General features: G+C 43.2%; 1 protein-coding gene and 1 long non-coding RNA gene across 2 annotated transcripts; both read left to right on the top strand.

Annotated features, from left to right (window-relative positions):
- The first annotated feature begins 1,660 nt into the window (after window positions 1-1,660).
- Window positions 1,661-12,650, top strand: LOC113586232. Its single transcript, XR_003411588.2, has 4 exons — window positions 1,661-1,740; window positions 5,884-5,960; window positions 6,583-6,716; window positions 11,516-12,650. It is a non-coding gene; the product is annotated as an uncharacterized LOC113586232 (long non-coding RNA).
- Window positions 12,651-15,049: 2,399 nt separating this feature from the next.
- On the top strand, window positions 15,050-18,170 carry gpr157 (G protein-coupled receptor 157). The gene is made up of 4 exons (XM_027024231.2): window positions 15,050-15,607; window positions 15,926-16,139; window positions 16,703-16,897; window positions 16,995-18,170. Exons 1-4 carry the CDS (start codon window positions 15,231-15,233, stop codon window positions 17,208-17,210), a joined length of 1,002 nt encoding a protein of 333 aa, XP_026880032.2. The 5' UTR covers window positions 15,050-15,230; the 3' UTR covers window positions 17,211-18,170.
- The last annotated feature ends 5,627 nt before the right edge of the window (window positions 18,171-23,797 follow it).

The following is a 23,797-nucleotide window of genomic DNA, read 5'->3' as shown; positions in this document are numbered from 1 at the left end:
ACACAGTCGTTCATCTTTTTCCCCTGTTTGATGAGCATCTTTTGGCTTGTTGTCGCTGGACAATTAAATCGGGATGCACTGAACCATCCGCATAGCTAAGAGGCACATGGTTCTTGAACAGCTGCGTCAGCATGGAGGTGCTGAAATTAAAACGCGGCTCCCTCGAACCCATCGCTGGGCACCATTCCCTGTTTCAGGAGCTAAAGCACATGGAACTATGAGAGAGAAAACGAGCAGAACCCTGCAGGCTGTTAAAGAACCTCCACCTGCCCATGTAGCTGGGATGACGACGTACCATTTCTCAAAGCTTCCTTTAGACCAGTGGCTCTAGTGCAGGGCAGATGGATCAGGGCTTGCAGAGTGCTTGTCAGGGCAGGGGTCCCTGAGTCCAGGGCTGGAGGTGTATTGGCCTGCAGTGAAGCAGGATGGGCTCTGCTGCAGGAGTGCACCTTCAATCCTACTGAAGTGGATGCAGTGCAGTCTAGATTGATTTCCTGTCCACACAGAAGGCCAGTGCTCCCCTCGTGCTGCTTCACGCCTGGCACAGCAGAGTTTGTTCCCATCATGGCTTTCGTCAGCATTTCAGTTGTGTGGCGAGGTGTCTTTTGAGCAGAACATGAGGCAGGCTACAACCATCTCGACTGACAAAATGCTTTGTGGCTGTCTTCTATCAGATATTATGTTGCCTTCCACTGGTAACATAATCTGTCCCACTCATAGACAGTTGACCTGCTGCATGCAATGGAAGCCCTGATAGACCTTGAACGCCCCCAGATCCAGTTTCTTAAGATGCTGGTAAAATGCAGTTTCAGGTTGCCATGCTGTTTTTTTTTTTTTTGTTGTTGTTGTTTTTTTTCTTCCCTCCTCATTGCCACAGATGGGTTACTGCTTCCCTCTGCCCTCGTCAGCAAGTGGGAGCATACAGACGTCCACGATTGGCTACTGACAGAGGACAGAATAATGCTATCCCTCCCACCCAGAGAGTAGCGCTAGTTTTGCTCCCTTGGGCTTCTGGCCACGGAGCGCTGTGACATCACAGATGGCTTGAAGCAGCAAACTCACAATGAAGGGATGAACACATTTCTGTCGCACCACTCAGGAGCCTGCACACCTATATTCTAAGTTCAGCGTGGCATTCAAAGTGCTTTAACCATCACCAAACGGCTGTAAACGTACTCATTATGTAGATTTAGGCCAGTGTCAGCTGCGATGACGGATGGTCCCAGCACAGTGAATGCAACACATTTCACTCTCAAAAAGGGTCACCCCTTTATTTAGAACACTAAAGGTGTGTGTGTGGGGGGGGGGGGATTGGACGACCCCTTCATCTCTCTCTACTTCAGCAACGTCTAGTCCAGCTGATGCAAGCGAGGGGTGTGAGAGTGGGGGTGATCCTCCTCGGGGGAGGGGGGGGGGGTCGCGGGCCGACCCTTGAGGTTGCGTTCCCCTTTAAAAGTCACGGCCACACTCGCTCATGCAGGAGCTGCTGCGGCAGTAGGGAAACACTGCTGAGCTGTGCAGTTTGGAGCGCTAGGGAGCGCGCACGGTGAAAGGGAGGGGGAGGGGAGAGGGATGGGGTGAGATATGAGAGAGAGAGAGAGAGAGAGAGAGGGAGAGAGGGAGAGAGAGAACGCGAGCGAACAATGTCATTCCGTTCAGGAGGCGACGCTGCAGTCAACTTTACTGGTCAGTGAAGGTACGCCAGAAGCTCCGCATCCCGGGAAGAGAAAAAGAGGACAAGTGAGTATACGGAACTTTATTCTATCTCTCTCTCTCGCTCTCTCTCTCTCTCTCTCTCTCTCTCTGAGGGGTGCTCAAACAACTTCTTTTTTTTCTCTTAAGGCTTAGCTCTTGCACGTGAGTATTTTGCTTCAGGCATGTATTGAAGCGTTTGTGTAGCATTTACCTCCGCGCGAACAGTAATTCTCCCACCTGGGCCAGGCTCGGGACGGCTCTTGGACTATCCCTGCTGCATCAGCCTGAGAGGATCAGTGCGCTTCTGCAGGCAGCCTCCCGCGCGGTTGTCGAAGGCTTTGCACCAGTCGGCGGCTGTGTCCGAACACATGGCACGGTTTTTAAATAGCGGAGGCAAAGCTGGCTAAGCAGCCGGGGAGCACTCGGAGCAGAGGAGAGGCCGGATGTAAGAGAGGAAATTAGAACCGGTGCTGAGGCAGGCTCCGTGTCTGATGGCATAAATAAATGATAGTGGCCTGTCTTATTCAGCGCAGTGCTAGTCACGGCTCTCTTGTTCTGGTATAGTGAAGCAGTAGTTTCTGTTTCCGTGTGCGTGTGTGTGTGCGCGCGCGCGCGTGTGCGCGCCCGAGCGAGCGCCCCGGGATGGAAAGAGTTAATGGGTTTGCAGCAGAAGTGAAAGCGGAGACAAGTATCAAGGGCGGCCTAGCCGGGACAGAACGTTCACACTGCGGAACTGAGTCCTGTCAGCTAGCAGTGTCACATTAACAAAACCCTCCGATACAGCTTAGACAGAAGATTTTGACATTGAGTTTAAACCGACCAGGTGCACAAGAGCTCCATCTTTGTGTGTGTGTGTGTGTGTGTGTGTGTGTGTGTGTGTGTGTGTGTGTGTGTGTGTGTTTGGGGGGGAGTGACTGTGTGCAGCACCATAAATGGAAAAATGTCCATTGTGACATTAGGGTGATTGACTCAGTTCGTTTTTATTAGATGCCTCAATCCTGTAGCCCACAGTCCTGCCATCACCTGTCCAAGAAGTGTGTGCAGAGAGAGAGCGAGAGAGAGATGGGCAGGCGTGGGGGAGGGGGTTCGAATGGCGGGTTATCTCTAGACCCATAACTCTTTCTCTGCTGCAGGACTTGGGTTAGGGCTCCAGATTTCCCCTCTACATTAAAGCTGAGTCTCAACTTCAACCATTACACTGAACATTAGCCTACAGCAAAATTAGCCTACTGTAAGATGCATGTAATGTAACCTAATGTAACATAAGGTAAAAGATGACATGACTCCGTGAATACAAGGGCCTAAAATTCTTTCATGGAGTTCATTATGTTCAAGGTCTTTGTTAGTAGTGTGACCGTATTCCAAACGCCCTCTAGAAGTGTGCATGCACTCAGTGAAAAAGCAGCACAGTGATGTTGAGTTGCAGTCGTTCTTTAACATCCAGAGCCTCACGGACTATAGAGCAGGATTTAGATAGTTATACAGGACGAATGCTGTGAGGAGCAATGCATCACTGTCAGATTGCCAGTCCGACATCGTTAGCAGAAGCTGCAGTTTTCCCCACAGCTCCTTTATGTTGGTGGTGGAGAGGGACTCTGCTGCCACACAGCCAAAAATCAAACTGCCGCACTCACCTGATGCTTCTCTGCACCCCTTCCTCTCTGTCCCATTACCGCTCTTTCTCTCTCTCTCTCTCTCTCTCTCTCTTTCTCTCTCTCTCTCTCTCTCTCTCTCTCTCTAGAGAGTAATGGCCAGTATAATGCCTTGTGAGCATGTTTGCACTGTTCACACTGGATTATTCTTCTTCTTTTTTTTTTCAACGACAAAAAACACTTTCCCTTATCTCCATCTCAGCAGTTACAGATGCTGAGACAGGGAGAGAGGGCGAGAGAGGCTGTTAGACTCTCCTGCAGAGTCCTGCAGCACAGTTCCTGCAGTGCTGGGTTAGCATGGCTCAGGCAGCGGCTCAGGCAGCAGTACCGTCACGTGCACTATTGGGGAGGGAATGAGTGTGTGCCTGAGTGAAGGGGGGGGGGGGACTTCTCTGATGCTGAGCTCGGCAGCCCTGAGCCTGCATGTGCCCTCCGTCTGTGCACTGGACACCGGAGAGGGAGAGTAGTAAGATTAGCCTGATTACACCCCCCCCCCCCACCAACTCGCCCTCCCTCCCCCAGTGGTGCATTGTCCCGTACTAGTGCTCTACTTCCGATGATGTAATCAATGCAGCAAGCTTTGAACTTGCTGGAGTAAGGATTCCTCGCCTGTCCCTGACTGACTTCTTACCTCATTGATAAAAGAACAGCCGGCATGTATACAACTCGCTCATGTCACACTGTGCTTTGAGGATGGAATGTCGGCGCGAGGCGTTTACTTTTTTTTTTCCCCCCTTGCACCATCCTTGCGCTGAACCCGGCTGCGTGAGAGGAGGCGTGCGAGACGAGGCACGTCATTTATCACTGGATGCGGCGGCAGATTTGAAGCATGGTGGCAGTTTTGAGGTATCTCCGTTCCCTGGGCAGAGCAGCGGAGCCTCTCAGCTTGGCTGTAGGATGGCGTTCTGGTGACCCGAGAGAAATGGGTTTCTGCCGCACGCAGTAGCGAGGGGGGCGCGATGAGCAGCCGACGCGCTGCGAGCCGTCCACCACAGCCAACCTCCTCTGTGGTTGCCGAGCAACCTTGAGCCCGACGATGACTGTAAGTCCATCTTCCCCATTTAGGAAGTGACTTAGGGGAATGTGGCGGGATAGATACTGAAATGTGTGATTTTCACCGAGTTGGGAACTTTGGCAGAAAGAGGCGAAATCACAGGCCGGCAGGGAGAAATGTCACGGCGCAGGACGGTGTGCGGCGCTGGAAATGGAAATGCTTGCTTTTGTGACTTTGCTCCATTTATTGATAAGGTCATCAGTATGAGAGTACTTGGATGCAGTGAAGTGCGGTCTCAGCTCAGCAATGTACAGTAGAGAGAGAGAGAGAGAGAGAGAGAGAGAGAGAGAGAGAGAGGGGCCTGTGCTGCTGCACTGTAACTGCCTAGTGATAAACTTTCTGCGGGACGCTGTGATGACAGTCACATTCTATCTCATCTACAGTGCCCATCTTCTACAGAACTTTGACGTTTTATGCCTAACTAAGATAAAACTACAGAAACAACTAGTGTCCATAATAGAAACCTTTAAAGGAAACTATTTGACAGATGTGATGAATTTCAAAGAAGATGCACACAAGAGAACACGAAGATGGCTTTTTAGTCCGTGTTTTGTTTTTTTTGTTTTTTTCAGGCACTCTATTCTTATAAGCAGAACATTTTTCACAGAAATATGATGCTGAATAATTCTTTTAGAAATGTCTTGATTCGCAGCTAAGTGTTGCTAGTAGTGATGTAAAAACTGCAGTTGCAGAGTTCTGAAGGTGCCCGTACTCAGGCTGAATTCCTTTCTTTACAAACCTCACCACCAGGAGGGGCAATATCAGCTATTTGGTGAGACAAGCTTTTCAAGATTTTATAACTCAATACATTGACAATTAATGATGCAGGTCCAGTATGATGCAATTCTGTATAGACTGGGTGTATTTAAATGTAGACAATCCAAATGTAATATTAAAGGGTAATACAAATTGCAACATTATATCAGCAATATACATTACACAATTAAAAAATTATTTTAGTGTTAGAAATATAAATGCTGTTGTAAACAGCTTTGAACTATATGTAGGCAGTTATTTATAATACAAAATAGCTTTTTCGTATTAAAGTGAGCAGATGATACACACAGCTATCTCATATCCATTTTGAATGTTCGAGTGGTTCACTTACTTTAGAGCATTTGTCATTGTGAGCTGATATAGAATGGTAGAGAATAGAAACGCCTCATTTGTCCTGTCCCTCTGATGCTGTGACCTCCTCCGCTATGTTCATATATTTTCTCTCTCTCTCTCTCTCTCTCTCTCTCTCTCTGTCTCTCTCTCTCTCTCTCTCTCTCTCTCTCTCTCTCTCTCTATCTCTCGCTCCTCCTCCTTGCTGAGACAGAGGGCGCTCTACTGAGCAGGAACATGCCTTGACTTGTACTGGCTTGTCCGAAAGGAGCTCTGGCGTGTGGTCAACACCGGCAGCTGTGTGAATTTTCACTCAGCACTGACCCTGTGAGGAGAGAACTGTGATACACAAACCTTTTTTTTTGTTGTTTCTAGGAATATTGGACACTGCAGGTATCCCGTTATCTTTTGTTTGTGGACTGGGAGTGACGGTGTTCCTGACCCCAGATGAGGTGAGCAATCTATGTGTGCTTCACAGGTGCAATTACCTTTGATATTCTATCTAAACCTCTCTCCGTGTCTCTTTCTACGTTCATAACACACACCATAAAATTCCCAGTGTTGGAAATCATTCTTACTGCATTTGTTGGCCTCCCTCTGGATTGAAATGAGCTCTGTAGATGTTAATTTAGGTGTTAATTCAACAAACAGATTTTTATGTTTATTAAAAGAACACTTTGTGTTGACTTGCATATTCCAATGGGACCTTTAGTTCAAACAACTTGATGTAGTTGATCATACTACCGGGTGTTGTTCTGCATGTTTTAAGAACAGTGTTAGAAAGTACTTTCCCCATACAGCACCTGAACTTATGCTCGTACTTGCCACAAAGGCATGTGATTCTACACCCACTGTCACCTTTGCTACCCGTGCTCTGTTCCCTGAACAGATAGTGATGACTTGTGGAACACAGGAAATCAATCTGATTTACTGGAAGAATCCACAGACCTCTTTGTCATCGGTTTAAAAAAATAAAAATAAAAATAAAAATAAATTTAAATAAAAAGAGCGGAAAAAAAAGATAACGGGTAGTCATTCTTATTGTACTCACAGAACGCTGTTTGTGTTTTTCAGTCAACAGTCGGTGGACGTCCCATTCACTGGAAAATCCCCCGTGTAACCACACTTCAGCCTGTTCCTAGAACCTACAGCCACGTTTCTATCTGTTCGCTGAAACGGAGAGACACCTAAGACCACTTTAACGTCAGGTATGGTGCCTTACCACATATAAGGAACTACTTTTATCAAGTTTACATGCTTCTAGCAGTCCTACGCACCCCGAGCCAAGCGCATTTTGCCGCTGTTGCCCGGGTGGCTGCATGCTGATAGTAGTGCGTTCCTCTGTCTGAAAGGTGGGGTGTTTTAAATTATTAATGCTCTCCAGTTCTACAAATAGAGCTTGCATTGATCACCAGTCTCCTGAGTAAGCTGATATTGTTCAGGAATGCAATGTTTGCACTTTGTCTCCCCAGATAGCTCCTTGCAGCCTTCTCTTTTTTGCGGGGCGACTGTAGCAAGTTCGTCCCCCGTCAGTCATTCAGGCTCTAAGAGTGTCCGCCTTGCAGCTTGTATTTTCTGGAACTGTTTGGTTTTTTTTGGTTTTTTTTCAGCCAGGGTTTATTTTTTTCTAGCTGTGACATCTGTGCCCAGGTTCCTGAAAACCTGTAACATTAAAATCAATTTAATGTAAATGAATCAGTCCAGTATGCTGAAGTGATGTACTAGCTTTACTGTTTAATAGTGATCCCCGTGACTCTGTGCTTTTGAGAAACCGTGGCCTGTTTACTTGGTCACTTAGGATGATCTATTTACTTGCATACTTGCATATTTACTTATTTATGTTACATTTTAATTCATACCCTATTGTAAATTTTAAGTTAAACCTTTTACGCAGCAAAGAAAACTTAAAAGGTTCATTTTCCAAGTCTTTTTCCAAATGTTTCCTCCAAAACTGCTTTATCAGCCTTTAGGCCATAACCAGGGGCGAGCCTTTTTTTTTTTACAGTACAGTTTTAAGCAATTTCTTTGTTCATTAATTGTGAAAGTTAAACACAGCAAAGAGTGCAAGAAAGTTTAACATTAAAGATTAATGCTGAACTTTTGTCAGGTGGTGGGCTATAGTACTTTCCCTTTAAGATGATTAAGTCTGGGTAATGTCTGTTGTACACAGTTTTACAATGGACGCAGTGATAGTATCGAGAGGGAGAACAGTCCTCACAGCTGCTACGGCGGAGGTCCTTGGCGAGCGTCGCTCATCTCCCCGTCTGCCTGGGTTTTGTGTACCTGCTTCTTTCACATATTCCACTCAGAACAGTTACTGGTGCATTCTTTGGAAGTGCTCTGCTCTGCTTCGTTCATCCCACACGTGACTGGTAGGGAGGGGGCTGGCGGAAGAGTCTGGTGTTCAAGTTTGGTTTTTTTAGGAAATGGGATGTAATGAAGGCGCCAGTGATGTTGTGGCGTCATGAAATGAATAAGAAAGCAAAAGGCTTCTGGATGTAGCAGTTTTGGGTTGTTTTTTTTGTTTTTTTTTCCTCCTGAGTTTTATTTTCAGATGTCAGACATGGGATCTGTAGGTGCGGTCAATAGCGCGCCCTCACAGTGTCACATTCGCGCTGCTCGAGGTGAACGAGTTCAAGGGAAATGTGGACTATGTACCAGCGACATCATCTATGTGTTATTGTGAGACCGAGATCAATCTGTGTGCGCCTGATTCTGGCACCTGTATGTCACAGGTGAGTGTGAGGGTGTGAGAGTGGTTGAGGGGGTGGGGGTGGGGGGGAGGGGATGTGGCTGGGCACGCTGGTGGCAGGGTGGCGGGTGCCAGCTGGCAGCCGCATGCTCTTCGCCTACTTCCTGAAAGTCTGCATAAGGGATTACATCAGGTCCAAAGTAGCAAGGAATTCCTATCGTCATGTGGCCTCAACAAGTCAGCCTCCTTACAAGACACACACACACACACACACACACACTATATATATATATATATATATATATATATATATATATATATATATATATATATATATATATATATATATATATATATATATCTATACATATACATATATATATATATATCTATACATATACATATATATATATATATCTATATATATATATATATACATATACATATATATATATATATCTATATCTATATATATATATATATATATATATATATACATATACATATATATATATATCTATATATATACATATATATATATATATATATATATATATATATACATATATATATATATACATATATATATATATATATATATACATATATGTATATATATATGTATATATATATATATATATATATATATACATATATGTATATATATATACATATATATATATATATATATATATATATACATATATGTATATGTATATATATATATATATATATATATATATATATATATATATATATATATATATATATGTATATATATATATATATATGTATATATATACATATATATATATATATAAACACAACAACTATAGCAAGTGCAGCAGAAACAGGATCAGGAGGTGTGAGTGTGAGTGCATGTGAGTGCGTGTGTATGTTTTGCATGTCTTGGTGAGTTACTATAATTAGTCCAAACACTCTATGGAATTGTGACTCTTCTTTTCCTATCCTTTGAGGAACTTGACTTAAAACAAATAGTGACAGATCCTGTTTACAGCCAGCACTTCATTTCACTAATGCGTCATCTGGTAGGGAAAAAGTGTTTTATGAATATGATATTTGTGTGTTTCTAGGTATATGTTTTAGTGTATCAATATGCTGTTTACTACTGTTTCACCCCAGCAACTGTACTCAAGCTAGGGAAAACATTAATTGGTAATGACTTTGCAGGCTCTGCGGTAGCTGGAATTTGGCATGCAGCTTGTCCTCATACATGCTTTTGTAGTCAAAACGCCTCTCTGCCCTTAGTGTGTGCACAGAGGTGACGGTGATGTCGCCGCCAGCATTCACCTGCATGTGCAGTCTGTGTGAAATCTGGAAACCAAGCAGACCTGCCAGATATTGTCGACGACTAGCCGCGCATCTGATCTTAAGTGGAGCACGTCGCCGCCACAAGAGGAACGAGTACTAATGATTGTTCGCTCTGTTCTTAGTCCACCGTTAAACAATCAGGAGATTAAATCCTCATGTAGCGTTTTATCATCCCTTTTATGCTTGTATCTGTATTTAGCTCAGTGGATTAAACATTGCTGGGGCTGGGAAGGAAACTAAATCTGCAGTGGGCTGCTCAGGCCAGCCCAGGGCCAAGACGCCTCACCTAATTTCAGCTGCTCCCGGCCACTGGCTCCACTGATTCCTGGATGCGACAGCAAGCAGGCCAGGCCTGTAACTGAAATAGCCTCCTAATTACAGGTGTGTGTGTGTGTGTGTGTGTGTGTGTGTGTACATTCAGGTACAGATAATGCACCAGCCTACAGGAATGTTGTGTCAGCAGCCACGATAAACAAACTCGCCTGGTGCCAGACTGTCCAGCGCGTGAGACGTGAAACTCGCACAAGATTTAGCCCTCTTAACGCTATGTTTGCTATCCAAATGGTCGTGCTAAGACCTTAGAAATAGAGGGAGCCGATGCTTCTAATCAAATTGTTCAACAGTGTCAGGGCACTCAGGAGCACATATTTAAACAGCTCATTCAAACATTAACGCGGCCATGTAACATTTAGATCATAAGCTGGGCTTGTGGTATACCGTCATTCACTGTCACACAATGGAATTTAAAGGCTTGTGACTGTTGACTGCAAGGGCTAAGTCACAATGAATTGCACATTATGATAATGCTTGGCCATATTGTCCCTGGCAATGCCTGGGTGCTCTCTCTCTCTCTCTCTCTCTCTCTCGTCCTTTTTCTCTCTCCCACTCACACACTCTCCCACTCCATCCTGAGTGGCGCAGGGCTGCCTCTTTCGGTTGCGAGGTCTGTCTCTCTGGCAGGGCCACGAGGAAGGAGGCAGGCTTCCTAAAAATAACTGCTGTGGGGAATACTGGCCGATAATGCTTGCCCACCCTCCTCGTGGGTACGGAGCAAATCGCAGTCTGGGCCTAGGGGGTTTCTTCCTCTCGTGCTTCCAAGGCACACTCGTACAAGCTACCTCTCTCACACGCACCTCCACAGATGGACATGCACACCCAGAACGGCGCACAGCACTCACTTGCTCTTGTAGCTTCTTAAAGGCAAATATAGGCTTAACCTCTTGAATATGGAGTCATTATTTGTGAACAAGTGAGTCACAGAGTTGTTTGTGGTCGAGGAGTCAATTGTAGTGTATAGCTTAGAGAGGTATGTGGTATGAGGTGTTTTCTCACCTTCCTTGAGGCGTGGCTGTCTCTTTCTCCAGATCTGTTTCTACCTGTCCCTCTGTCTCTTCTTGGGTTTTTGTGTGTTTGTCTGTAGCCGATATTATTTAGGACCACCTACGTTTTGGCTTTAGGTCTGCACAATATATTTTGTTAATCATTATCACAAAATTGGCCTTTGCTACAGCACTATTGCAGAAGGCTATATGTACGCTCTCTCAAATCACTTTTTTTTAATTAAATGTGAGATGTGAAAATGCTGTCTCTGATGTTCCAGAAGTGAGTTCTTTGGGTGTCACCTCAATGGTTCAACAGTGTGTTTTTAATAAATTGCAAGGCATTTGAGAATTACAGTGTCTAAGTATAATCATTAATATAGCATTTTGCCCTCAGTAATTTAATGTTATGTGAATTAAGTAAGTGAGCAGTGAGGACACCACCCATATATACACACACACACACACACACACACACACACACACACACACACACACACACACAGCCTCATGCCTTATTTCTTATTTAGAGCATTAGTAATAAATGTTTGTTAATCATTGTGTGTACCCTTGTTACTCTGTTTTGGATGATGTTTCCATCACCAAACCAAGTGCATGGAGGTCACAGGAATGGTTGGTATGACGTGTTTTCTTCTTTGCACAGGGAGAATTCTTAATGTAATCATCAAGAAACTGAAAGCGGAGTGAGGAATGATGAATCTTACTGGGAAATCCAGAAACACTCATGTCAGCAGCTAACACTGAAAACCGGTGGACGTTGAAAGGAACCGCTTATTTCAGAAGAAGAACACGGCGCAGACGGAGCCACGGAGAGAGGAGCGGGTGAGCAGACGCTGGCTGCAGAGGACAGAGGAGGAGAGGCTGGTCTGTGAGTGGTTCTTTGGCAGTGTCTTAGCTGGTTGTTGTGAGGAGTGAGAACGAAGCAATCAGCAAGTATACTGCCGCAGAACCTCGTCACCATGTGAGACCCGGCCCCGCCAGCCCACAGGTCACTGGCGTGGGCCGACAAACAGAGACAGGAGCTCGGACCCGTTCCCGTTTGGCCCGGGGCCTCCGCGTCAGTGCTGGGAGCGCTCGGCTCTGCTCACCTCCCTGTGTGTCGGCCTTGTCACCAACTGCTTATCAGCCGATTTTTTTTAATAAAGGTTTTCTTAGTGTCCACGTCTCATTTATTTCTCATTTCCTTTGTTTGTTTGTTTGTTTGTTTGTTTGTTTTCTTCTTTCCCCTGTATGTTTTTTCTGTACTGTAACATTCTATGATATTGCTTGCTTTGGCTGTTCCCTTTAGTTAACGTGGCTTGCTAGTGTGTTGCTATAAGGTTAAACAAGGTGTGCACACATGTTGTACGCTTTAGTGCTGCTCTCTCCTTTCCCCCCCCTGTATTTGGCAATTCATGGGCTTTTTGAGAGACGGTGACTAATTCTGCTCCTTGACCACAAGCCACCGAGGGCCACAGTCGACTCTGGAAGTAAACAGCTGATTTTTTTAAATTCTTTTTATTTTTTATTTTTATTAAAAAAATAATCATTACAGCAGATTTGACAGTGACAGCGTCTCTGTGCCCAGTGGCCTCCTAGTGTAACGTGGTTGTTTCCCAGGCTGTACTGGGACTGCACTCACTGTGTTCCTTTACTCAGTTCCGTTCCGCTGGCTTCTCATGTAAAATTTGGTTTTAAAAATGTGGGCTCTATTTTTATATTTGTTCTTTACAAATAAAAATTTTTTAAAAACCCAAAACTTTTAAATGGACTTTTTTTGTATCACACATATTGTTTGCTGTCACTGGTGTGTGAAATAAAGGGGAATTTCCGCCAATCTTGTTCTGTGCTCGTACTTGGATTTTCTTTAGAACAGCAGGTTAGGTGAGTGTGAGTGGAGTCACTTGCCAGTGAGTCAGAGGGGCTTTTGATGGTGAAATCATTTTATGCTGCTGTTGTGTCTGTGCTTAAAACAAGGAAGCACAAATTCAAATCAGTGTCAAAGTTGACTGAATTGCTCCCACATTTAGACCTTTAATCATTTCATTTGTTTAAGAAGACCTTTGCCAAAGGTGAGACCATTTCAAAAGGAACACAGAAAATGTGATAAAAGGCTACATTAATTACATTGCATTAATGCCAAAAAAAGTCATATTCACATTTGCATTTAGCGTGCAGATTAATTTAATTAGAGAGAAGAACCGTAAAAGTCAAAAGAATAGACAGAGGAATTCAGAGGTTTTATAACCTAAATAAAAAGAGTCATTTCCAAGCTTAATCAAATGGAAAGTAGGACACAGAACTATTTTGTGCTGAAGTTTATACTGCCACATTAGCATATACAACACCTGCTGTTACTGGACTTAGTCAAAAATTGTTAGGCTGAGTGTGACTGAAATATACATGACACAACCATCGGCAGGGTAGCTCCCTGTCCGAAATTTCACATCTATTCCATAGAAGCCTAGTTTCTTATCCAACTAGAACCCCTATTTAATTTAAATGATGTTTTTAGTTTGATTTCAGCTTGTGAGTTGATGGGTGATGATGACCGAAAAAAACAAACACATGTATATCTTTTTGGCGACTGAGACATCACTGGCTCACTATCTTGATTTATAGCCTAAATAGCGTATATTTATTATATTTATTTCCTAATATTTTATTTACTTATTCTTGAAATTCATGTAATATATTAAACTAAAAGACCTGATTGTAACAACTCTATATTTATCAAATGTATAAATAAATTATATGTATTATGTACCTAAGAATATAAAATATAATATAATATAATATATAAAATGTACTATATATTATGTATTCATATATGAAAATACTTTTTCTGAAATCCATTTAATTCTGCTGAACTGACTTGTATTGTAGGGTAGCTGTGTGCTGTCAGAATAGTCACTTCATGTCAAGTTACAACATGCCATGTCAAAATGTACTCGCAGTGGAAGACCTAAAACAAAACCCAGCATGATGAAACCATACAGCAATTATTAGTAGACGTTTGACATCTTTCTGTGATGGACAAAATTCGACATAAAAATGTGTAAACAGTACATGAAAGCACAGAATGTGATGCACCTATCAGGATGTAGTAGTACATCCAATGCAGAGACGTTGCACTGAACATCCAGGCATCTCTGGCATGACTGTAACATTGACTGGTGTAATAAAAACAATTCACACAGCTTCAGCAAATGAGCAAGACAAGAAGAAGTCAAGTAGATTTAACAGATGTTAAGCAGAAATGAACAGACTGCAATTAAGGGAAGAACAAGGATAAGCATTGATTTTTGTTATGTCCTCTCTCTCTCTCTCTCTCTCTCTCTCTCTCTCTCTCTCTCACTCTTTCTCATACTCTCTCTCTCTCTCGCTCTTTCTCTGAGATGAGATGATGCATTTGCTGCAGAGCACAGCAAGATGGAACACTGCAGTTCTTTGTGAGCTGAGGCACTGCATTGCACTGTAGGTAACTAAATGAGGAGGGGGAGTTTTCCCCTCCAATGCATCAACAAAACTGCAAACTCAACGGAAACCAATAAATTCCTGTTTTGTTTTCTATACAGGATACGGAGAATGTGGATTCAGACCGTCTAAAACAACTAAAATGGCATAAGGTTCTTATTGTACACAATAGCCTAGGATATCGAGAAAACGGACCTGGCTTTTGGCGTTGTGATTTTTATGTTGATTGCTGTATTTTATTTAAACAACACAAAATAGTTTTTAAAATGTCTAGTACAGTTTCAGAGGGGAGGTGTCACCATTTTACTAATGTTAGCAAACAAATATATTAGGGGCACCTATATGTATTCAAGCGTTTTTATTTAGACTACTAGGCTACTAATTGATGTGGTCGATTTTTCCCTAATAGTTCACATTGCGCCATCTTATGGTTTCTGTGAATAACCACAGGTTCACGGCCCCAACCCACAGAAATCTTTTGGAATCTACTGCTTAATTACATTTTAGATTCGGTGTAATCTAAATATTACATATTATATGGGACTGAAAATTGTCTCCGACGTGAAAAAAAGGAGTGAGCTAATTAATAATTTATTCTTAACCCGAATTTCCTGCGATAGTCTAAAATAATCTTTGATTTTGTGTACACACCGGGTTAGACGCTGTCATAAAGACAAGTGGGAGGAGCTAAAGGGCCAGAAGAACGCAAGAAGAGGCCACGCCCCCTGTTTTGAGAAGCGAAGAAACTTTGTTCAATTGAGTCGCGTGATATTTTCGAGAAAATTTACGTTGCAGAAAACAGTGGATTCAAATGAAAACCTTTGATGGTTTAGGAGTAAAAGTGTTGGCAGGCGTATCTTAACTAAGTCTCAGGCCGATTTAGAAACATTTCTTTCGGAAGCATGGCCAACGGGAACCAGACCGAAGTGTTTGTTTACGAGCAGGTTGTGATTCTGATGTCGTGTGCGGTCTCGTTTCTGGGCTCTCTTCTGATCATATGCACTTATGCAACATGGAAGGATCTCAGGACCACGCCGAGAAAGCTTTTGGTGTTCTTGTCTGTCACAGATTTGCTGTCTGCGGCTTCATACTTGTATGGTGTTTGGAGGATGTTTGACTCAAATACGTGGGATTGCGTCGTGCAAGGAGCAATATCCACTTTTGCTAATACAAGTTCCTTCTTTTGGACTGTGGCCATTGCTATTTATTTATATATATTCATCGTGAAGTCAAGCCAGAGACTAGCTGACAGCTTGGTGTTGTATTTTCATCTTATCAGGTAAATAGTTTTGTTTGTAAATTTTTGTTTGTTGCTTGAAGTAGGCCTAATTATATTTTTTGCAAATTCGATACATTTAATTACTGAAAGACACTTTCTTGAACCTATCTTCTAATATGATCTCTTAGTGTTTTTATTTACCCTGGTCTGTTTGCTATTTAATTTTTTTCAAATAAAAAAAAAAAAATTGCAGCAACATTTGATTTCAAGAACGAATGCAAATGTTATTTCATAACAGAGCCATCTTGTGCCTTATTTAAATGCACTGTGGTTGGTGTCAGCCTCTAAGACTGGGGCTGTTTGTGATCTTGTATTCAGCTGGGGTGTTCCCCTGGCTATCACGGTAGCAGCCCTGTCTCTGCAGAAGATTGGCTACGACGCCTCCGAGGTGTCTGTGGGCTGGTGCTGGGTGAGCATTCAGGAAAAGGATCACGTGTTGTGGATGCTGCTCACAGGCAAGATATGGGAGTTCCTCGCCTACGTCACACTGCCTGTGCTTTACGCCCTTATCAAGGTGCACATCCATAAAGCGGTGAGGCTTCCAGGTCCATGGCCTGTGTTAGACATTCAGTACAAATGCGTCAGGACACTGTGCTGATCTTCAGGATGTCAGTGGGTGGGGGTTTTGTTTGTTTGTCTTTGGCTTTGGTCTTGTTTCTTTCAGTGTGGAAATCAGTGTGAGACTAAAAGTATTTTCTGAATATAACATGCTGTTGTGTGACAGTATTCTCACATGTATTAGGGTAAATAATTTAAGATTTGCACAAGTTATTCCATAGCTCTATTTTTTAACAAAATGTTTGCATGATTATTGTTATATTCACTCAGATGTGTAGTATGTTGTATGATTTAATGTGAAAACAAAATTGCGCAGTACTAAATTAGGTTTATATCCTTATCACTTAACCAGTGCGCTTATTCATTTGAACTTGGACAGGGGTCAGTGGCAGTCGGAAGTTACTTCATTTCAGTCTGTAATAAATCCATGCATCCTTGGATTACAGGTCCAAGAATAAGGTCAGCAACTTTGACTCTGGAGGCTGCTCCTCCTTCTGTCCTTCCTCTTTTCCTCCTCCTGTTCCTTCTCTCATCCAGCATGCGGCCCTCTCGGAGTACCGTCCCATCCTGGCTAGCCGGGTAGCATCCAGCTCACCCTCTGCTATGGCGGACTGGAAGCTAACCCTCATCCCCATTATCTTCATCGTCCTGCGTGTGTGGAGCACTGTACGCTTCCTGCTCCTGCTGTTCGACTCACCTGCCAGGCAAAACCCAGTGCTGGTCACCTTGCACGTGAGTGTCCCTGCTCTGTGCTGGATGATTTGACTTGCCCTGTGTTGGTGTCATTTCGTTTCGTGCCGGCTGCTCTAAACGACGTGTTCTCACGCAGGGAGTCGGGAACACCTTCCAGGGAGCTGCGAACTGCATCATGTTCACACTGTGCACGCGGGCGGTGCGTGTCAGGTTGGCCACGTTGCTCGGCTGCCACCGGCACGCCGCCCCAGGTGGCTCGGACCCGCCGTCCCGGCCCACGAGCGGCACATGTACACGTTCGGATGTAGACCAGCCTGCTGAAGTTCATACCTGGGAGGACGAAGAGGAGTAAATACTGAAGCCTGTCGGACCTTCAGCACCTCAGGCCAGGATGCTGTGCATAAGTGAGCTGTGTGGTGCAGCTGGTCTGCAGAGTGGGAAGTGGAAGAGGGGTTCTGCATAGAGCATGGGAAATCAAAGAGAACATACAAGAGAGTTTGCAATTAGTGTATGGGTGAGAATGTGTGTTTGTGGGTGGGTGTGTGCCTGCGCGCGTATGTGTGTGTGCCTGTGTGTGCATGCGTGTAAGGAGTGTTAGTATCTCAGACTCCACCTTCTGGTTCACAAATGCCTTTGAGGATTACAGAACACTGCAGTCACATGCGCAGGTGCACTTTAAATTAGCGGTGTAGTGCGACACCGCAGGAACCACTGCCTTTCCCAGTGCCGCTATACAGAGCCACTCCAATGGCTTTTATATGCTGCTTCATTTTCTGTGCAAATGAAATGTCTGGCTCAGGGATGGAGTGTTGATTTAGTGACCAAAGAACCAAATGTACTGTAAACACTATTCAACAAAGCTCAGTCATTTTCCCTGACTAAGCATATTTTACCATATGCAAAGGCTGTAAAGGAACTGCATTGTTTTTGAAATGGCAATATTTTTTTTGATTTATTTATTTTTATTTTTTTTTATTTTTTTGTTGAAATTCTCTGTGCAGTATGTATTTAACTGTAAGAAATATGATTTTCCCATGTTTTATACTGTTCTCTTATATGCAAAATGTATTGTACCTTACAAATGTACTGTACCTTATGTGGGCCTGGTAAAGTGCTGCACCATGGCATTGACCCAGTTAGCTTTAGTTTCCAAATGCAATTCTGTTTCAAGTTATAACTTTTACACTACAGAGTCAAGAATGTGGGAATTTTTATATTTATGCAGTTGTTTATTCAGTTATGTATTTGTAACAAATATGCTTTTATGAATGTCACGGTTTTGTTAAAGTAAAGTTACACTGACCAAAAGGGATACTGTGTGTAGATTTTTAGAGGAATCATTTGAACACATTGTGACTGCTTTTAGTTCTCTGGTGCTAGCCCATGCGTCGGAGGAAGTCGTGCCAATATGATAGTGAGACCACTTATATCCATAATTCCCTGTGAACGCTATCAAGTGAATTTTGTCCAACGGTAATCTGCTCTAAATTCACAAGATAGCCGAGGGGTGGTGTGGTTTTTAGTGAATCTTAGGCCCATCTGAACACCGGTCATAACTGGACAAGCCAGTCCAGCTGTCTTGGAACCCATAAGGCGGCTTTAGGAAAGTCAGACAACATGCACTAAGACAGTGAGAGATGTTAAGACAATAGACCACAAACAATTCAGGAAGAAGTCTGTATAGAAGCATAGCGTTAACACTTTTAAATTCTAAGTTTCCCAAGTAAGGGAAAACGGCAACAACGCACGAGTTGAGCTGGAAGGCATGACAGAAAGAAAGGCGGAAATGTTGAAACTCGCCGACTGACATAGCGAGAGAGAAGAGGTTGTACCGACGCTGTCGGCGTCACTACCCTGTGAGTCAGCAGCTGTTGACAAGCTAGTCTTATGACCGCTCAGTAATGACAGCTTATTAAGTGAGCATAATAGTTATCTTGATATGATTGGGCAAACTTCACTTTTAGAAGGATTGTGTTTCAAACGATCAAGTAACAATCTTATCAGCTTTTTCTTAAATGGGCAGTCTTAAAAGATTTTGAAAATCTGCCTTGACTGATTTAGTTAAATATAAGCTGTTCAGTCATAATTAGCACCGTTCTCCCTGTAATGCTCTTGATTTTATTTGCTTATTGTCCTCTTTCCTGTGTGTAACCCTACACCGTTTCCTGTATGTAACTCTATTCACCTTCTCTTATGCAGCCATACTCCAGCTTCCCCAACGTCGCGGCTCTGCTCTTCACCCAGACCGCACTGCTACAACCGCGCACTATCCGCTCGGCACAGACTACCCAAACTCGCACGGCTGCTTTCTGCGCTCGCCAGCCGTCGCCTCGACCTTAACCCTCGTTTCCTTGTCCTCGCACTTTATTGCTCTGCAGAGGAGCGCCCCGCGCGGTAAACCGCTCCGCGAAAGGAGCGCGAGGCGGCCGTGCGCGGGACGCCCTCCTCTTCACGCCGCTGCGTTGGTCCCCGCAACCCACAGAAATAAAGAGCTGAGGACCTCCTGCTTAAGCTGATGAGGTGCAATCAGTAAGAGGAATGAGTTTGCTGGGGGAGGAAAGGGCGAGAGGCCGCACTTGCAGTACGCTGCAGCGCTGCAGTTATGCGTGCTGGTCGCACAGAGACCCCTACTGTCCACTCAGCACTGCTGAAACGACCGCATGCTCCTGGCAGGCTGAGCCGAGCGCTGGCAACAGAATGCGGCGTACCCGCAACCTGTTTGGATAATCTATTCACAATTATAGAGACAAAAAATGAAAATTTTCATTCATCGGTCTGTTTGTAATTCAGAATGAACAGCATGTTACTTGGTAATTCGTTTGTGAACATTCTGTAAGAAATTGCTCCATTCTAATGTTATGCAAAATCAAGGTTTACCAGTTGTAGTGCTGTGACCTTGAACGGACTATTCATGTGTTAGTCATAAAATAGATGTTAAATAGCTGGATCCTTGCCCTTGGTAAACTTCAGGGGTTTTTTATGGTAATCAATACTATCTGTGACCATTTTAGGCAGCCAGTCTGTAAATATAATTTGCTTAATCTGATGCACATTCGCTCCTGAGTGCTGCAGCTCTCTAAGGTTTTGCCCTATCGACAGGAAATCCTAAATTCAAAGACTGCTGTTTTCATGCTGCTTTACATGTCCTGTGACTCTCAGTCAACACAGATGGTAATCTGTAATCCTCAATATTACCCTCTTTGACCATAACATTTGAATTAGTATAACAAACCTGTGCTAATGCACGTATGCTATAAATACCGTTCCCAAACCTTTTTACCACCAGACGTTGCGCTAACACTGAGAACAAAAGACCAGAGGAGCGGTCTGAGTGACAAAGCTGACGGAGCTATAGTGCGGTAAAAGTGTAAAAAAAAAAAAAAGAAGAAGAAGAAATGCCCATAAACAGTTGTCCTTCAGAATTCTACACAAACTCCTTCACCATGTCTCTGAGGCTAGCGTGAAGCCCAAGTCTTGGCAGCTCTTGCTCACACCGAAATGACTTCATCGAGTGGACGCACTTTCCGAGTTCTGTCTTTTCCTCCTGTTTTGGCAGTCTGCCCACTTAATTCATTAACTCCGCAGCACTGTGCTGGGAGCAAACCACAGGGGAAATATATGTGCTCGCGATGCTATAGTGATGGTTCCCCGAGCTGTTACCATAGCACACCTCTGGCTGAAAAGCGAAAGGAGCATTGTTTCCAAAATAGCGAAAATTACTGCTTAAATATGTTTTAAAGGAAACTTAGCAAGGACAAGTCAATTAAATATGTTTTAAAGGAAACTAAGGGCAAGTGAAGGTGCATTTGGGAACAGTTGTAACTGCCAGGCTGTTTTCTGGAACAGATAACAGATCAATAATATACAAGATAATAACAGATCAATATTTTAAATAATTATTTAAACATCAGTAACCTTAGAGGAGCACAATCAATGAAACACTATGAGCTATGTTATGCACATGAAGTAAATTAGTTTTTTGCCCAATTCCTAACTGGATCTTACATATAAAACCTCACGAAAACTAAATTGGATAATATTAAGGAAACATATGAACCAAAAATATTGCTAAAAAATAATAATATTAAATAAGTTGCTAATTTGTTTCCTCTCTATGCGTTTAACATACTTTTATTGTGTAAAGTTGTAATAACCAGTAAGTACTGAACAGTACTAAGTACTAAGTACCAGTCAGTATTAACAGTAAATGCACATTTGTAATATGTCAAGGGCACACCCTTCCTCCCACACACAGAATTAAAGGCTTTTCTGCAGCTACTGACATTGACTAATTATTCTATTACACCTTCCAAGGGTTATTCTTATTCTTTTATATGAAGACAGGAGGTCATATATCTATTGCAGTAAGAAGATGGTAAGCATTGATGATCAGGGCTGTAGCTGTGTGGAAGTCACCGTTATAAGTCACCGTTCTGCTGACGTGTGGTGGTTGTTGTTGTTGCTGTTTTGTATTGAGCTTTTAGTTAGTTCGTTTGTTTTGAGGTGGGTTAAATATGTTTTAAAGGAAACTTTTTAAAGGTGAAAAACTCAAGGTGTTTGCCAACATAGCAAACTAAGATATGAGGTTGAACGTAAGATCTGGATTTTCTTATTTGTTAGCTAGTTTGTTAGTTAGCACATAGCCACTCAAAGCTGTAAGCTTTAATTAGTTTACACATGATAATACTATTTTTTACATAGGAAGGCTGTACCATAAACTCTAAATGCTTACTCACAATGTGCTAGCTGTTCTTAAATAACTTGGTATAGCAGGGTCTATAAAATCATTAAAACAACAGATTAGCAACTTACAGTAGGAGTCATTCATACCCTTAACTTTATATCCACCTATTCAAATTATATGTTCTATTTAAAGGGCTTTTTTTAGATCAACTACTGAAACCTCACCTCTACTGTTATCATTCTCGCTTGTTACGTAAAAAACACTAGTAGTTAAGCTAACTATATATATATATATATATATATATATATATATATATATATATATAATAGAGAGAGAGAATGGAAGGATAACACCAACATGACAGGGGCACTTGGGACTGTAACCCCCTAAACTGAAGGAGTGGCTCCAATAGATGCCAGAAATGACATCATCAATCTTAGTCCAGAAGAGACATCCTAGGAAAAGCAAAAAAAAAGGCCTGAGTATGAGGAAAAAGAATCAACCCACTATATATATATATATATATAGTTGAATGGATATATTTTATATAAGTAGTAAGGTGGAATATGACATATTCCAATGGCATATAACTGGTACAAATAACACTAAGCATGTATTTGTTACAAGCTTAAAAATAATATTGTGGACAGTTAGTAGCAGGCTTGAATCAGAAAAGAAGGCTGTGGTACTAAGTTACCAGTCTCCCCTGCCAGTGCAGCAACTGCAGGGGCTCTCTGCAAGCATGGGAGACACTGCGTCACAGTGCCTGCTAAAAGAAGCACATGTCAAACGAGGGCCGATACAGGCACTCCACACATCTCTGTCAGTCCCCTGCCAACCTGCAGTCTGCAGCCTGTAGGGGGAGCCAGAGTGCCATGGAACTTCCACATTCAGCCCAGCGTGCTCTACAAACCACGTGATGCCGAGCTGACCCGACATGAATGGTTTCTCTCGGTGCCTACCCTAAGGTAGAGGAAGTGACCTGTGCGTGACCTGCCTCCGCTGCCAGATACTTGTTAATTTGATATAAGAAATGAGTGTGCAGGTCCCAGCAGAGAATTCAAAACAGTCCTCTGTGTTTCCCTTTTTCCTTGGAGAAATGAGCGGTTGCACTGCTCATACACTTCAGCTGTCATCTGAGCCCTCTTTGCTCTTAGGGCTAAGACACAACAATTTCACGGCGGGGTTAGTGGAAAGTCTTATGTAGCAACTTAGTGCCTCAAATCCCGAAAAGGCAATCCCGACTTTTATATTGTGAAAGCGAACAAAAATGAATAGGCCTGCGATACTAGCTGGTGTAATGAATTTACCCAGGAGCAGTGTTTTTCTGCTAGCTTGTCCCCTCAGTCAGGGCTGAGGCATGCGCGCCGTAGAGGACCAGAGCCTGAAGGACGCACATTAGCGAGCACTTTCCCTTGTGCCCAGCACTGGCTCCAGGCTCCATTCAAAACCCTTTCTCAGATGCACATCTGCAGAATATCGCAGTCCACAGTCCAGCCTCCAGGAGCACTCTGGCTCTTCATGCCGCACACCCACCGCTCACTCTGTTCTCCCACTGTACGCAAGGGCAACCGCCAGACGTCAGTGGGCTAACACAGGCTGAAGTGCGCTCTCGTCTTTTTTTTTTTTCTTGTTCCTTTTGGTTCACTTTAATGCTGCCTTTGAAGAACTCACCAACTCAAACAGAGGTGCATATTTCCTGGGCAAACACGGTTCGCCTTTCTAAACGTCAGTTCAGTAGACTTCAGAAAGCACTACGGAATATTAAAATAGATGAGTTGCATTATGAATTGTGTTGGTTATTCGATAACCAGCTGGTAATTATGCTAAATAACTTCCATAAGCACTTCTTTTACTGCTTCTACCTGATCAGTATATCTGTCATTTTATTTCTGTAAAAAAAACAAAAACAAATAAAAAACATCCAGTGATAGTCAAGTGCTTAGATGTTTGTGCCAGTAACCAGAAGGCTTGTTGGATTAAATTATTCACTAGAGATATTCCCAGAGGATTACTGAACTGGAATACTCTGCCACAGTTGCTGTGCTCTGGGAAATGATGTGGGCCCTAGTTTCCAGTGTGGCAGCACAAACCAACATGCCAGCTATCTCCTAATCTGATAGGAGTCTCTACCTTGCACCTCATGTATTCACAAACAATAGCAGACTGTAGGGAATCCTGCCTGTACAGTCTGATACTGGAGTGATTATGAGGCTCATATTGCTTTTATTGCCCATCCCAGGTTGACTTATAAT

Source organism: Electrophorus electricus, chromosome 24 (assembly GCF_013358815.1).
Source record: "Electrophorus electricus isolate fEleEle1 chromosome 24, fEleEle1.pri, whole genome shotgun sequence".
Classification (NCBI taxonomy): Eukaryota; Metazoa; Chordata; class Actinopteri; order Gymnotiformes; family Gymnotidae; genus Electrophorus; species Electrophorus electricus.
The sequence above is the reverse complement of the archived record's forward strand: the minus strand, read 5'-3'. Positions and strand labels throughout refer to the sequence as shown.

Coding starts and splice junctions, on each gene's coding strand:
- gpr157 (XM_027024231.2), top strand. CDS start 15,231: ATGGCCAACGGGAACCAGACCGAAGTGTTTGTTTACGAGCAGGTTGTG. Junction 15,608..15,925: donor TTGTATTTTCATCTTATCAG/GTAAATAGTTTT, acceptor TCTTGTATTCAG/CTGGGGTGTTCCCCTGGCTA. Junction 16,140..16,702: donor AGGTGCACATCCATAAAGCG/GTGAGGCTTCCA, acceptor TCTCTCATCCAG/CATGCGGCCCTCTCGGAGTA.